Raw genomic sequence first — 15,826 nt, 5'->3', positions numbered from 1 at the left:
TAACTTATATATATATATATATTTTTTTTAACGTAGTATTTAAAGCCGTGGAGAGTGTACTAGTCTACCTAGGTTCAAATTCTGGCTTTACCCTATGACTTCCCTGTGGCTTCCTCTGCTCACCTATTAAAAAGGAGGATAATAAGACTGCTGTGGTGAGTTACATACTAAGTGCTATGTAAGCATTTGCTATAATGATCATGTATACTCGAAGGCAAGGAACTTGCCCCTTGATCGTCTCTGTATTCCTAGTGCTTAAGAATTCCTAGTGCTTTCCTAGTGCATTGTCTTAGGATACAGATAGCTCAGTATAGTTCTTCTCACTATAAGTACTGTTACGTTGAAAGTCTTTGCTTATGTACTAATAATCTATGACATATCTGCTGAGGACAAGGAAAGGAATAGTTTTAAAACTGCAATGGATAACAAAAGATTGTATGATGTAATGCCTTTATTATGTAATTATAAAACTAACAAATGATCATGGTAGAAAATTTGAAAAACGCCTAGACAAAAGAGAGATCGACAACATTTGGAGTAACTTTCAGAGTGTAGAGCTGTCCATGAATATTAGTGCTTTCATATTTTCCAGGACTTTAAGTAGACTCTGCTTCTTAAGAGTGTATTCATGATATTTTACTTTAATGATGTTTTCATCACGGGGACACACACACACATAGAAATCTGTTAAAAAAAAAAAGAAAGACATGTAAATCACTGATGTTTCAGATAGCCACAAGAAATAAAGTGAGAAAGGTCAACAAGCTGAAAGAATGTGGAGTAGCATCTCCTTAATTGCTTACATAATTCTGATAATTACCTGTTTGTGGATAAAGTAATTAATGGGGAATCTAATTCAAGAAAAATGTATGAACTGCAAGCCTTCTCGAAGCCAAGTATTTCTTTCCACAAAAGGTTACTTTCCACGGCCATTCTTCCTTATTACCAGACAGGGAAAGAGTATTGTATGGCAAAGGATCTTCTGAAGGAGGGTGCTTCCCACACTGACTGTCATAAATGACGTCGGAATTACTGTTTCTGTAATACCAAAATCTAAAAATCAGTAGGCAATTACTGACAAATGCGGTCCTTAGTTAATTTTTAGAGCTACAAACTGTCAGATGGCTCTGAAATAACAAGTGTCTGGCTCTTCTTCAGGGTGATCACAATATGGTAATGACCTTGAGGTATCACTAAAAAGCAGGAAGGTGTGAGTCTTCCTTTGGTTCCACAGTGAAATGCGAGTTGGAGTTGGAGCTGGAAAAGAGGCCCACAACCAAGTGATAGAGAAGGAAATGTGAGGTCATTGGTGAAAAACCAGGTTGAAGTTAAGGTGAAGAGGCATGAGGAAATGGGCAACTGTTACAGTATTACAAAGATCATCAAGAAGCATATCCATGAATGTAGTTTGTATTGCAATCTGCTGAAAAAGAGACAAGTATCCTGGCCTGGCCTTCATGGAGATTATATTTTATTGATTCTGATAACAGATTATTGTTGAAAAGGGCCTCCTATAAATTATAACTATGCAAAGGCAGCAAGATAATTTTTTTTCTTTATGTATGTGTTTCTCATTCCTACTCACTTCTCTTTTAGGGGAAGAGAAAATCACAAAAAGCAGAAATGTCAATTCTCAGCTATTCATTTTCAAAATAATTTTTTTTCCAAATTCCAGTGGAGGCAATAGGTTAACTGTTAAGATTTGTAAGGCTCAAAAAGCTAGATTTTTATAAAGTGTAGCCAAATTGTATTACATAAATAATAGCTTTGGAAAGAATATGTGGTGATGCAAAGTTGGGAAAAGGTGGTTTTTCTTCCGTGAATGGCTGCACTGTGTTGGGAGAAGAGGCAGAGAAGAAATGAAAGTAATTAAACATGGGGTGAGTTTTCCTGATAGGGGACTCTAGTGCTTTAAAATAGACTAGATAATCCTAGGGTAATCTGAGGGTAGAACAGACCAATGCCTCATTTCCAATCTGGTGCCCTGGAAGAAAACAGTGTATTTCCTTTGAGGTCTTGAGAGGTTTCTCTTCTGCTTGTTTTGGTTTTGGTTCATTTTGTAATCAACCTTATTAAGGTATCATTTACATACAATAAAATGCAGTATCATATACATACAATAAAATGCAGTTACAACCTTATTAAGGTATCATTTACATACAATAAAATGCAGTTACAATAAAACCGTTAGTCAGCGGTTCAGTGACTTTTAATTAATGTATACATTTGTATAACTACCACCCCCATAAAGATAGATAACAATTCTAAAACCCTAGAAAGTTTCCTCCTAGGCTTTTGCAACAGTATCCCCATCTCCCACCCCAAGGCAACCACGGATCTGTTTTTTATCTTTAGAGATGACTTTTGCCGAGTTTACAATTTCATGTAAGTTGAATAATACAGTAGGTGCCCTTTTGATCTGGCTTCACTTGCTCAGCATATGGTTTTTGAGATTCATTCATGTTGGGATGTTTTAAACCAGGACTTTAGCCTGGGTGGCTGATGTTGTCTGAAGGCACCTATAGGTACATCTGAGTCTCTGGCATTGTCACTGTCTGTTCTTGGCTCAGTATTTTCAACTTTACTAAGAAGCACAAGGGTGAAGTAAGGAAGATCATTGTCAGTATAATGGAGGTGAAGTGGGTTCTGTTATATAATATTCTCAGCAAAAATTGACCTGCTTGGAATCATTGTGTTGATAATCGACAAGGATTCTCTTCCTCCAAAAGCCTTGATACTATATAAAACTTTTAAAGGATGCTGTCCTAGGACCCTTCTTTTAGTTTTCATATTTTGGGAAACATTTCTGGAAAATTCAAATGCTCGCAATCTGAAAGAAGCAATTATTCACCTGAAGGCTAACTCTGCTAAAGCTGAGTTGTCCGACCTTTACATGCTGATAGAACCCAAATAGCCTTGCAAAACAATGCTCTCTTATTGGATATAAGCATATAGATTGTTTAAGATGGACGTGTATATGCAGTAAAGTGAAAAAACAAAGAATCTTTGAGTTTCCCTTGCTGGTTTTTTTAATATTTTCATTTAAGTTTCTATAGCATATGCTAATAGCTCAGGATAACCTCAGGTTAGCTTTAGTTCTACTCTTAACATAAATGTTGAAGTACTCCATACCCACCTTTTTTCTACCTTCGTTCTTTTCTTCCATCTTTCCTTTCTAACTTCTTATAATCCATTATACCTAATCCTGCATTTGCTGAGGTGGCAATTACTGTAGGAAAATTGAAAGCACTGTGAACTGTTGCTGTTCAGAATGCATGTTGACCAAATTCTATATTGAGAAAAGGTCTGGATTTACCTAGAGTAACCCTTTCTCAGCGTCTCTGAATAAAGGCCATAGATAGTGGGCTATATATAACATCCTGACAGGTATGTAGAACTCACTGCAATTGCCCTAAAGAGCTTACCTAGCGAAGATGCATATGAATGCATTTAATGACTGTTTTATTGGCAGCAGTGCCAACATACACAGTCTGTTTTGTTTTATATCATTCTCATTACCTGCTGTTTACCACTGTACACATTGCTAATGGTGTGGTTTCTATGGCTTGTGAATTTCACAGCCAAATAATATGTAATTTATTGCACACTTTAGTGTAGAAGATGGAGACTCCATAACTTTTCATGTGCTCTTTGCCCCTTTCGAATGTATTACAGTGAGATCAGGCAAAGTAATAAATTTATTTCAAATCTGCGTGATAGCTAAACATCAATTAGGACTGATGGGCAATATTTCTTCTTCCAGCAACATAACAGTTTTTAAAGACTAAGCCATTGAACGTGGAGTTACTGAACATGGGACTCAGTTCACTGGGATCCTTCTTAGAAAAATAAAGGAAAACTTGAATTGGATTTGTGTGGCTTATTCAAGTAGTAACTAATCAGCTACATCTTGGTGAACTTAATTTGTCACAATCGTTTGGTATTTTATTAACTCTCTTCCCCTTCTTCCCCCGACTCTCACGAGAACGGATCATGAGTATCTTAAAGCATACTAAGTCGTCTTCCATCCCTGTTAATCTAACTACAAAAGCACACTTCCCTTATCCAATGTAACTTATTGTCTTTTAGAGTAGCTGGGGTTTTAATTCTCTACAAAATTAAAACCAGCAAAGAGAAACATTTTCAAGGAGCCACCACATTGTAGCGCTTTAGAAAGAAGACTTTAGAATTAAGGGCAACTATATCATTTTATAGCTAAAGCACCTGAGGCCTAAAGTACGCAGGTAACCATCGAGGTCAGGGAAAGGGGTGGAAGATCAGGTTTCAAGCTGAGGAAGAGTCTACAGAGACTCAATGTGAGCAGGTCAAAAACTGAAATGAGGCCACGAATGTTCTGGGAAGGCTGGCATCTGGCCTCAAGTGTGGGATTCAGACAGGGAGTGGGCCCGGGGGGAACTGAGCTTCTGCAGTAGGCAGAGAAGTCCACCTCCTCTCCGGAAAGTGCCACTGACATCGGGGTTGAGGGGAAAGAGCAATGAATTCCAGTCCACCTGAGAAAGCAGGCCAGTCTGATTAACTCTGAATTTAGGCTTATTTCAGATACTTCTTGAGAAAGAACTTGGACAAGAGCAAGTCCCACGCAGCCTCTTTTAAATCCATGCCCAGTATTTTCTGGTGGAGCTGCTAAACCCTCCAAGTGACTCCAGTATGTTAATTTCACCCTATATTTAATTCCGACAGTTCTATGATTGATTATTTAATGGGCAAATAACTAGGGTCACAAAAGAGTGTGAATGTATTTTACAGGATGAGGAAGGGCGGAGTGGAGCAGTCTGGAATAGGACACCAATAAAAAGGGATCTTGGTAAAGAAGAACGTCTATTAGAAATGGAGAGGAATTCGCAAGGGAATTAGTGCCTGACACCACGCCCTTCTCTCTGCATGTTTAGAAGCTAGTTTCTAATTCTATTTTCATAGGAGATGTGCCTGTGATGAATTGTCTTTTACCTTCACACCATTTATCACATGGACATATTGTGAAGTTTGTGTGAGAGAAAGCAAGTATTAGAATTTGTCTTGCAAGGAGCTATAAACACTTCCTGGAACAAGCTAGGATAGAAGGAAAAGGAAAAGAAGGTGGAAACAAAGGAGAAAGACAGCTAATGATGCTGGAGTCTCTCGCTGGGATTTGTGGTATCTCTTTTTGAAACTAAGTACAGGAAGTCAGAACTTGACTGACTGTTTCTTGATCACAGTTTTTCAGTTTTGCTTTTTTCTTGCTCTCTCATCAGTTATTCCAGCCATTGCTATGTCATTTTCAGTTTCAGTAAGCATGCCTGTCTTGTTTCCATTCGCATTATTCATGCAAACGTTGATTGAACTGATGACCTCGAATTATCAAGGAAACATTAGATACACCAGTAGGTACATTTCTTAATTTTAGAAAAAAATTACCGAGTGAAGGTTAAAATAACTCCTCTTCAATTTGTCATTTAAAAAAACTTCTCCTAACATACAATACCTCATTGCCTAACAATGCCAGATAATTGAAGAATTCCTATGTATTCATGAATGCAGGCTAGTCTGTATATTTTTTGGCAGGTATGACCGTTACCGAGGGTAACGGCCTGGTTTGCCGGCCATGTCCTGTCTCCTAGAAAGTTGTATTTTCTGTTTTCTTTCAGTTGGTCCATTTGATATCAGAGGTGAATTTATAAAACTATACTTCCCTTTACACTTAGTTTTTTGTTTTGTTTTGTTTTACTTGAAGTATAGTTGATTGACAATGTTGTGTTTCAGGTGTACAGCCAAGTGATTCCGATATATGTATTTCTTTTTCAGATCCTTTTCCATTATATTACAAGGTATTATATATAGTTGCCTGTGCTATACAGTAGGACCTCGTAGTCTATCTACTTTATATATAGTATACACTTAAATTTGTGTGATCCACGCTGGTCAGACCACATGATTATTTTCACTTCTGATATAATTTTTTCAGGTCCAACCTCAAATCTTTGATAAGAAGATATTTTTTAGCATGTGTGTGCTCTAAATCCAACAGTAGTTAGTAGAGATATGGTTTTGCACTAGGTATTCTTCGCTTTTTTGTTCTCGGCCAACCAACTGAAAATTAGCTTTTATTTTCTGGTTGGTTTGCTAGATGTTTATGACTATAATAAAAGTCTTAAATTTTGTCTCATATCTTAAAACACAATCTGAATTAGCAATGGGTATTGTGCTATACATAGGCGCTGTGATATAAATATAGTTTCTACCTTCAAAAACATATAACCTAGAAGGGAACACAGACACATAAGCAGCAATTATGGCAACTGCACTTGTTTACTAAGTGAAATAGTACTGAGATGGATAAAGTGCTAGCGAGCCTTGAACAGCCAAATCAGCTTCAAAAATAGATGCGCAGTTCTTTAAAAATCTTTTTAACATTTTTCCAGCTACATGTAGCATATAACTTAGCATAAAAACGGTATGGGTTTTATTTTAAGTAATGTAGCATTTTGACATCCTCATAATGAAATTAAATCCAGAAGGAGGTTTCTCTCCATGATCTCTTGAAATGGTCCTTGATCACCCACAATATTTCCCATCATCACAAAGGTGGTACCAAGGGCAGGAAACTCCAGCATTATTAAAGTTTCATAAAGCAAAGTCAATTTTAAGAATATAATGTCCCGAAACTGATAAAGGTCTTGACAGATAATTTCAAGGGAAGCATAAATTATTTTTTGTTTGTCAGAGGGCAAAAATATTTAGGTTGAGTTAATGAATGGTAGTTTTTGAGTGGAGAGTGTCCTTAAAATATTATGTAGATCTGTACTGTCAACAGATGCTAGCCACATGGCATTACTTATATTTAAACAAATTTAAAAATAAGATTAAAAAATCAGTTCCTCAGTGGCATTTGCCGTATTCCAAAGATGTTTATTAGCTCCATGTAGCTATTGAATACTGCATTGCATGGTACAGATATAGAATATTTTCATTATCACCAAAAATTCTATTGAGCAATACTAAAATTATACCCAGATATTCACAGAGAAGGCAACCAAGTCTCAAGGAAATAATGTAACTTCCCCAAGATCACACAGCTATGTTTTTAAAGAAAAAGAAAACGACACAAAGGAAATAGTAACAGAGGCATTAAAGAAACCCAGTAAGTTTCTGGAGCAGTCAAAGTAGGGTTTAAAAGTGCATACTTAGCTGTTAGCAGGGTTGAAGCTCTTGATGGTTGGTAAGATCTACCTGCCTGAATTTGGACATTAGCATTTTATGCAATGAATTAAAAGCAAAAAATCATTTCAGCGAATGGCTGCCAGCTCCATAGTTTTAGCCACTGCCGTGCTTCCAGGTTATGTTTATCATTTTCATATACAGGGCACCACTGTGAAATGTGATGGTTTATCTGACCCCAGAGAAATCAAGAAATCTTGTGGGGGTTATGGCTGTATTTGAAAAGGTTGATTTTTAAATGCATCATGCAGACTGGCCCTGTTTTAAAAGGGATTACTGCCATCAAATAATCAAAATGTAAACTCTCTTCTCAACTTGCAAAAGTCAAAGATAGCCCCTGCATCTTTATTATTTCGTTGAAATCCAAATATTATTTTTCCATTCTCTAACTTGTTTTCCTCACAGTGTGATCAACTATTGCCAAGGAAGGAAAGGTTAGATTTATCAAAGTTTGCTAAAGGCCCCCTAGGTAACTGAGCCCTCAGGAGAAACAATCGTCATGTATTCTTTTTCTGTTGTTTCACTATCTCCCTAAAGATTCATTTCAATATGTTTGGTTCTGTAGCAGAGGTTCTAGTGAAGTGCTTATCTTCCTCAGAGGTCCAGAAAGCCTGCGAGTCTGTCGGTAAAGATGGGTAAGGAGAGAGAGGGAAGGAGGCTAGATAGAGGCTCAGTGCTGAGATAAGGACAGTGTTCTAAAGCCTCCTGGGGGTGAGGCTGGGGTGCGCAAACACCCACGACTAATCTAGACAGAAACTGAATAATCAAGGGGACGACCAGTGTGAAGTCATGTGGTCACCTCTCCGCCTAGAAATAAACATTGCCCTCAGTAAGTCTCCCCCCTGCCCCAGAAGAGCATTAGGAAGGTCTGGAGAGGGGGATTATTGGCAGAAATGGAAAAAGCAGGTTGAAGGGATTAGCCTGGAGCAGAGAGCCCAAGAAACCCAAGCCAGTAGATGGAAGGCAGACTTTTCATGGAAGTCTCCAAGCCCACGTCAAGTTCTGGGACCACCAAGTACAAGTCAAAGAGTGCTCATTTAACCCCTTTGGGCCCCCACGGGAGTGGAGGAAGACTGGACAGAGAGGGAGAAGGGGCCATTGAAGGTACAGTATTTACTATGGGATTTAACTCCTCAAAGGCCTCCCAGTAGCTTCAGATCTTCTCAAGAATCCTTCACGTCCTGCTGGTTTGCAGTGAGTGGCTCACAGCTTCAAGGCCTCCTCTGCCAGATGGAGAACTATTTCAAACATCCTGCCTCTATGTTGTACTGTAGCGATGCAGACAGCAAACCTGACCCCATTTTCAGGTTCTAAAGAGAAATTCTAAGTACCTGAAAGACTGAGGAACATGGTGGCTTTTACTTAAGGTGTGGAGATAGAGAGCACATACCTGGACTTGGGCCTGCAGCAGCACCAAATTGCACCAAGTGTTCCCTTTATTTTCTCTCGCATCTCTGTTTCTCCTTTTCTCTCTGCTGGATTAGCCACGGGGACTCCAAGTTCTTTCTTGTGTGGTCCTGGTACCAAGATTCTCCTGGGAATTATAAAGCTATTCACCTTCTACATGGAGCACTTCTTATTTTTTCCCCAGCAACATAAGTCATCCTTAACAGGGGTCAGGGTGCTAGCTCTTAAATATATTTTACATTAAATTCTCTTTCTTGGAGACTGCTCCTGACACGGTGTTCACCGTGCTGTCAGCTGGCCTCCTGAAGTTCTGCCCTGCCTTCCCCACCAGGTACAGTTCAGGAGCTGCCTACCTCAGGGTGATAGGTTCTCTTCTAGTTGCTTTATTCCTTTCCCTTTTACATTTAGAGAGTATAATTGGAATACATAAACTTCTCTGTGACCACAGCTTTATTTGCAACCCACAGGTTTTGTTATGGCATATTTTCATTATCATTCAATTAATAAAATTCTAATTCCCATTGCGACTTTATCTTTGACCTACATAATGATCAGAAGTATGTCTTTAATATCCAACTATTTGGTAAAATATTGGTTATATAGTTTTAAATTTCTTGCTTATTCGGAGTCTTGTTTTATAACCAGAATATAGTCAATTTTATAAATGTGCCACGTGCACCTAAAAATTTCTGCGTGATATATATATTCCATCATTGTTGGTACAGTGTTTTATGTAAATTTAGGTCAAAGTTTTTAATGATGGTATTCAGATCTTCTATAATCTGATTTATTGTTGCGGTTCTATGTTACTGATCTAGGTAATTCAGATTTTTCTATTTCTACTTAGATTTTTGGAATTTCCCTTCATATATTGCATTGAAGTTTAGATTTATAATATATTCCTTGTAAAGTAACAGTGGGTTTTATTATCCTGCCTTATCGCCAGTGATACCTTTTGCTTTCAAATCTATGTTAACATTAAAAAATCTTCTTCAATTTTGCTTATTGTTGTTATGACATAATTGTTGAATCCTTTCATTTTCAATCTGACTCTTGTCTCTTGTAGGTGGCATAGAATTAGGGTTTTTGTTTGTTTCAATAATCCTTGTCCTTTAATTTGAGTATTTACAGTTAATGTATTTTCTTACAGATCGTTTACTCCTTGTTTACTATTTGTCCCACCTTGTTATGTTCCTTTTGCTCTTCTTTCTTCCTTTGAGATTTCTTCAAATTCCATTTTCCCTTGTATTAGCTTGTTATTTTTACATAAGTAGCAGTTACACATGTACCATGACTTATTAGCTCTTTTACTGCTTCTCAAGCAATGCTGAGATCTTAAATTTCTTTTACTATATTTTCCTCTTCCATTTGTTTTAATGCATTCTAATTTTTGATATATTTTATTATTACCCTTTTGTGTTGTTAGATTTTATTTAGGTTTATCCACTTATTTATCCTTTCTGTTATACATAATTATAAAGTCCTTATTTTCATCTGTGATAATCTTCCTTCTGCCTGCACGTCTCCCTTTATAATTTAATTCAGTCAGTTCTGATGAGAACGTATTTTTTAAATTTTGTTTGTCTGCAAATTTCCTTATTTCATCTTTCCTTCCAAACAACATTTTCTCTGCCTCTAGAATTCCCATTGGGCAGTTCTTTTCTTTAGCACTTAAAAATGTTATTCCATTATTTTCTAGTATCCATTCAGTTTCGCTGAGAGGTAAGCTGTAATCTTAACCCTATTGTTCCTTTGAAAGTAATCTCTTTTTCCTCGGGCTGCTTTTAAGATGTCATGCTTTTCTTTGGTATTCATGAATTGTACTGTGGTGATCTTAGGTGTGGTTTTCTTTGTATTTGTTCTTGTTGCATTTTTTTTAGTGCTTATTGATTTATGGCTCCATATATTCCTTTTAGTTTTAGAGAACTCTCAGCTGTTAATATTTCTGAAATATTGTTTTCATCCCAATCTCTCTCTTTTTTTCTTTGGACTCCACTTTACACATATGATAAAAATGTTTACTGTGGCCCATATGTCTCAAATGCGCTTATGTGTACTTTTTATTCTTTTCGTTTCCCGTGCTTTAGTCTTAATATTGTTACTACTCTATCTTCCAGTTCACTTACCTCTCTTTACCTGTGTCCAATCCACTACCGAGTTTTAAATTTTGTATAATTTTTAGTTCTATCAGTTCAACTTCAATCAGTTTATAGTTTCTAGTTGTCAAGTTAAATTCTTCACCTTGTCATCTATTTTCTTGAACTTGATAATATTTACCAAAATATGTATGAACTTTAATGTTTAGGTCATCTATGATTCTGATTCTGTTTTGTTTTTTATTCTAATTCTCCTTTTCTTGGTAGTCTTGGTGGTTCTTCAGTGAATACCAGACTTGGGATATGACAAGTTGTAGAGAATCTGAATGACATTACAGTTGCCCTTTGGACAACCTGGGTTTGAACTGCACAGATCCACTTATACATGGATTTTTTTTTTCAGTAAGTAATACAGTACTACATGATCTGTGGTTGGTTGAATCCTCAGATTCAGAACCACAGATAAGAAGGGCCGACCATAAAGTTATATGTGGATTTTTGACTGCACAGGGAGTCAGCGTCTCTAACTCCTACATTGTTCCAGGGTCAAATGTATTTTCTTGAGGAGAGAATTTCCTATTCTTAGGTAGGGAGCAGAGGGGAAGATCACCTCAGTCACCTGGACCAACTTCATACTCATTTTCCTTCTTTATAAGGTTCAATGTAGATGTTACATCAACCTTCCTAACACACAGACACACACAGACACATAGACACACACACACACACACACACATATGTAGAGACTTCCAATGTCCTAATTCATATCATTAGTTTTCCATTGGGCCACAAATCTTTCATAGGTTCTGAACCCCAATTTTGTCTCTTCAGCATTATGAGCCAACTAAGTCTTTGCTTAACTTCAGTTAGCTTTTGTTTGACTTCTTAGCATCTTATCTTGTCTACCTTTTATACACGGAAAATACTGCAAGGGGACACTGTTGCTGAATCCAGCTCCGTTCTCTGAATCTTTACTCTCTCTGTGATTTTGGTCCTTAAAATTCTAGCTGCCTTGGTATTTCTCAATTCCAACTCTGGTTTCCTTAGTCCTATGACATTGTCCTAAGATCTACTGGCTTTTCTACCTCTTAGGAGCCACATTTGGTTTCTCAGACTTTTGCTCTTCATCAGTAGTTTCTAAATGACTGGGCTGGAAACGCATGTGCAGAGTATTGTTCTCACTTCAGTGAGTTTCTTTCTCTAGTTTACTTTTCTAGGTCATGGCTACCTCAGTAGCTTTCTAACGCTCACAGTCAAACGTTGCTTATGATTTATCTGGCCTTTCTAGTATGTTTTCCTAAGGTAAACTGATATAGTTGGAAACAGAAGTTCGTACCCACCATTTAAAAAATTCTGTTTTGTCTTTCTATGAATTCTCTTTTTGTCCCATCTTCTGTCACTTTTTCCTACCCAAAATTCCCATTCTCACAGATAGATTATTTTAAGATTAAAAATTATTATTAAGCTAATATGTTAATTTGGAAAGGAATTAATTTTGCTTTGAACAAGAACACGGATTGGTGAATGGAATATGGAAGATTCCTTAAGACCTTTTTCATCTCTAAGAGTAGTATCCAACCATCGGTACCATCATAAGTTTGTCAACTATGGAAGAAAGCAGTCTTTATAAAATCAGCATTTTTTTTCTTATTTTTTTTATGTTTTTGGGTTTCACCAGGACTTGCCTTAGACCACAACTCCTGGCAACACCAAATATAAATGAACCCTGTTACCCATGGGCGTTTACTTGGCTCTGCCACCCTAAGATTGGCCTCCTGGCTCCTTAACCCCAGGGGACTCTAAGCCCTGGGCCACATTCTTGAACCCAAGCCCCGCTCCTCTGTCAGTGGGCAGAATAGTCCTGATACCCCCTGGACCAGGGACTGGGCACATGGCCCACATCTGCCACCACACGGGTCAGGGCGAGAGGGAAGAGGGACCTTGACATTCTCTTCTGGTTTCCCTCTGGGGCTTGGAGTCAGATCCAGGCAAAGACCCCTCCCTTCCGTGTGGAGCTCCTGGCCCCTCATTTGCAGCGCCCAAAACCTGCCTCTGGGGAACTCCTCATTTTGCTCCTTTCTTTGGCTGAGGGTGCTCAGGAAGGAAGCACTGCTGAGACCCAGAATCCCAGGCCAGAAGATGCCCAACAAAGTAGGCTAGGCCAGCCCCAGGACATGATACTGGAACTCCCTCCTAAACAAGACTGAACTCATCACACAGATGGGGAAACTGAGGTCGAAGAGGGCAACGGCTTACTGGCGGAGCCTGGAGCAGTGTCTCTAATGGACACATTCCATGTTACCACCAAAACATGGGATTTCTAGAGTGCAGCTCACCCCGTGCTGACCCCCCCTCTTAGCCTGGCCACCAAGGTCTCGCCTCCATAATCCCATCCCACGACACCCCCTTCCTGTGTCCCACACAACAGCTGGATTAGACCCCTTGCCCTCAGGCTGTCGTTCACAGGGCTCCTTCTCCCCGAAGCTCCTTCTCCCACCTCTGCCTGCCCAAGTTCAACCAGCCTCTTTAGGGTCCGGCTCAATGCCAGCTCCTTCGTGAGCCACCCAGAGCCCTCATGCTCCTCTAACCTTCCGAGGTGCTTTGCCTCCACCCTCACACCCCGCGCTCTGTTGTCCACGTGAGCTGTGGTTACGGTGTGTGAGCTTCCTGAAGCCGCAGACCACCTCCCCTCTGGGCCCCAGCACCTGGCGCAGTACCCAGCACTCAGTAGGTGCTCAGTAAAATCTCCTCCTCATCTGATGCCCTGCCATGTCCTACCGATAACTGACAATAATGGCTATTGTTTATCGAGCATATACCATAAGCCCGGCTCTGGTACTGTCTCCCATCCTCATGTGATGGACCCAGGTCACAGAGGTTGTGTGACTTTCCTGAGGTCACAGCTCTGGAACTGGAACCCCACTGGTTCTTGTGCCTAAATGAGTCTCCTTTCCTTCCCACTCACCTCTTCTAGGTCAGACCACCATTATTTCCTCACCCTGTCCTGTCACTAAAGACTTCCCATGACTCCTTGTGGCCCACTAGACAAAATCTAAACCCCTGAGCATGGCATCTAAACTCTGTGACATCTGGCTTCTTCCCTCTTTGCAGCTCCTCCTCTAGTCTCTGAGCATCACCTCAGTTTCCAGCCTACTGTACCTTGATTTACTTGTAGGCTCTGCACATGCTTTGCCCTCTGCCTAGAACACCCTTCCCCTATTTTTCCTCCTGTGAACTCCTACACATCTCTCAACATCCAAGATCAAGGGTTACCTTCCATTCTGGTCAGATGGGACAAGCAGCAAACGAATTGGACACAAAATTGAGAGCTCTACGAGGGAAGGACCTGTGTCATCATAGTATCCCCAATGCTTAACCCATAATCAGTGCTCAGTCAACATTTGTTGAATGAATAAATGAATACTCTATATATGCTTGTTGACTAAACGGAGAAATGGCAAAAGAATACAAGGCCACAGTATGCAGGGCTGGAGGTGGAAGGGAAGAGACTGAGGCCAGGAAGGCCAAGGATGTGGTGGAGTCCAGTGACTAGTACTTCAGGGACTGCTCTGCAGCAGAGCCACGCTCTTGGCATAGGGAGTGTTTGTGAGAGACAGAGGAAGGAAAGTGATGGTGTGAGGGAGGCTCTGAAAGTATGTGTGTGTGTGCACGCACACGCGCATGTGAGAAGGCGGTGGGGATGTATGCGGGGGAGTGTGCGTGTGTGAGTGTGCTGCATTTGTGAATGAGTCTGTGAGAGCGGTGCTGAGGAAGTATGTGAAGGAGCGCGTGTACGTGGCTGTGGGTCTGTGGCGGAGAGCCCGTGCGTTCTATTTGTACATGGGGGTCTGCGTGAGAAGGCGAGGGTGTGGGCCACAAAGGCTGTGCCGGAGGCTGTGCATGTCTGCGGGGCGAGGGGGTGGGGACAGTGATTGAGAAAGACAACAAGGAGGGGACACCTGAGGGGGGTGTGAGGGAGAAACCGTAAGTGTGCGGGCGTGGAGGGTGTCGTGAGCACGTGCAGGAGGAGACGGTGTGACCGTGAGTGTGCACGACGCGGAGGGTGAGGTAGGATGTCAGGGCGCTGCTGAGGGTGTGGCTGCATGGCCTCGGCCACGGGCCGGGAGCCAGAGGTGGGGGCTGGCCCTGGGCCCAGGGTGGGGGGCTCTGACCGAGCAGAAGGTTCCTCAGAGTTCTCCCTGGAGCCATGGTTGCCAGATCACCACGTCCCCAGGTAGAGAGGTCGAGCAGGAGGCCCAGATGTGTGTGTGCGCTTCACATTTTATCCACAGCAAAACCTCTGGGCATTTATTTGTCTTTGTCTGTGTCCGGGTGTGCACGCCTGTGCTTGTGTGCGTGCTGCCGGCTGTGTGTCTGTGCCTGTCTTTGTCTCTGTATGTATCTGGGCCTTTGTCTCAGTGTGTGTGGCGGTTGGTCTAGGCTTGCCCACAAGACTGTGTCTGGGGTTGTGTGTGTCTACGTGTATCTGTGCCTGTGGGGCACCGGGCGTCCTTGATCTGTGCATGTCTAAGTAGGGCTGCGAGCATCCCCCTGGACCGCCTGTTTGTATCTCTGTCTGTGTGGCCTTAGTGTGAGTGGGAGAACGTTGTGCTTTGGAGACTGTGGATCTAGATCTCGGTGTATCTTTAAGTGTGAGTGTGTGCTTGTGTATCTGCATGTGAGAGTCTGCCATGCGTTGTAGTATGGAAATGCTTATGTGTGTCTGTGGAAGGTGCATTTGTGAGACCAAGGATCTCCGTGTGTCTCTGTGCCTCTGTGTGTGTTGGGTGTGAGGGGTTTGTCACAGACTGGTGAGCAAGTTAATCTCAGACTCCGTGACACGTGGAATAAAATCACGCTCCCATAATGGGAGAGAACCAACTCTTCACCCTCCGCCCTGGGGGAGCCAGTGGGGGCCAGGGCCAGGCTTAGGCCCCTATGCAGGGCCCCCTGTGGCCTCAGCACCCTACCCCCACCTCTCCTCTGCCACACCAGGCTCATTCTGCCTCCAGAGTGCCCCAGTGCCCACTGCTGGCTGGGCTAGGCTCCAGGACAAGTGACGGAGTCTTAGAGGCCTGTCCTGGGCCCCCCAGCCCCACCCACTGCTG

General features: G+C 41.1%; 1 protein-coding gene across 9 annotated transcripts in view; it reads right to left on the bottom strand.

Moving 5' to 3' along the window:
- Positions 1-433: 433 nt before the first annotated feature.
- The window catches only part of LOC149748894 (uncharacterized), a 90,533-nt gene continuing 75,140 nt past the window's right edge, over positions 434-15,826 (bottom strand). For 6 of the 9 annotated variants that reach the window (XR_016393516.1, XR_016393517.1, XR_016393515.1 and 3 more), the window contains 2 exons: positions 8,606-8,749; positions 434-684 (listed from right to left, as the gene is read on the bottom strand). Coding sequence is in view for 4 of the 9 variants with exons in the window: in XM_089912947.1 (XP_089769073.1) it covers positions 8,652-8,749 (98 nt within the window). In the remaining 5 variants the exon portion in view is untranslated. The remainder of the gene's footprint in view (positions 685-8,605; positions 8,750-15,826) is intronic. The other 3 variants (XM_089912945.1, XM_089912948.1, XM_089912946.1) reach the window with 1 other exon arrangement.

Source organism: Delphinapterus leucas, chromosome 6 (assembly GCF_059928025.1).
Source record: "Delphinapterus leucas isolate spDelLeu-1000000601 "Yukka" chromosome 6, BTC_Dleu_Yukka2, whole genome shotgun sequence".
In the NCBI taxonomy this organism is placed as follows: domain Eukaryota; kingdom Metazoa; phylum Chordata; class Mammalia; order Artiodactyla; family Monodontidae; genus Delphinapterus; species Delphinapterus leucas.
The sequence above is the reverse complement of the archived record's forward strand: the minus strand, read 5'-3'. Positions and strand labels throughout refer to the sequence as shown.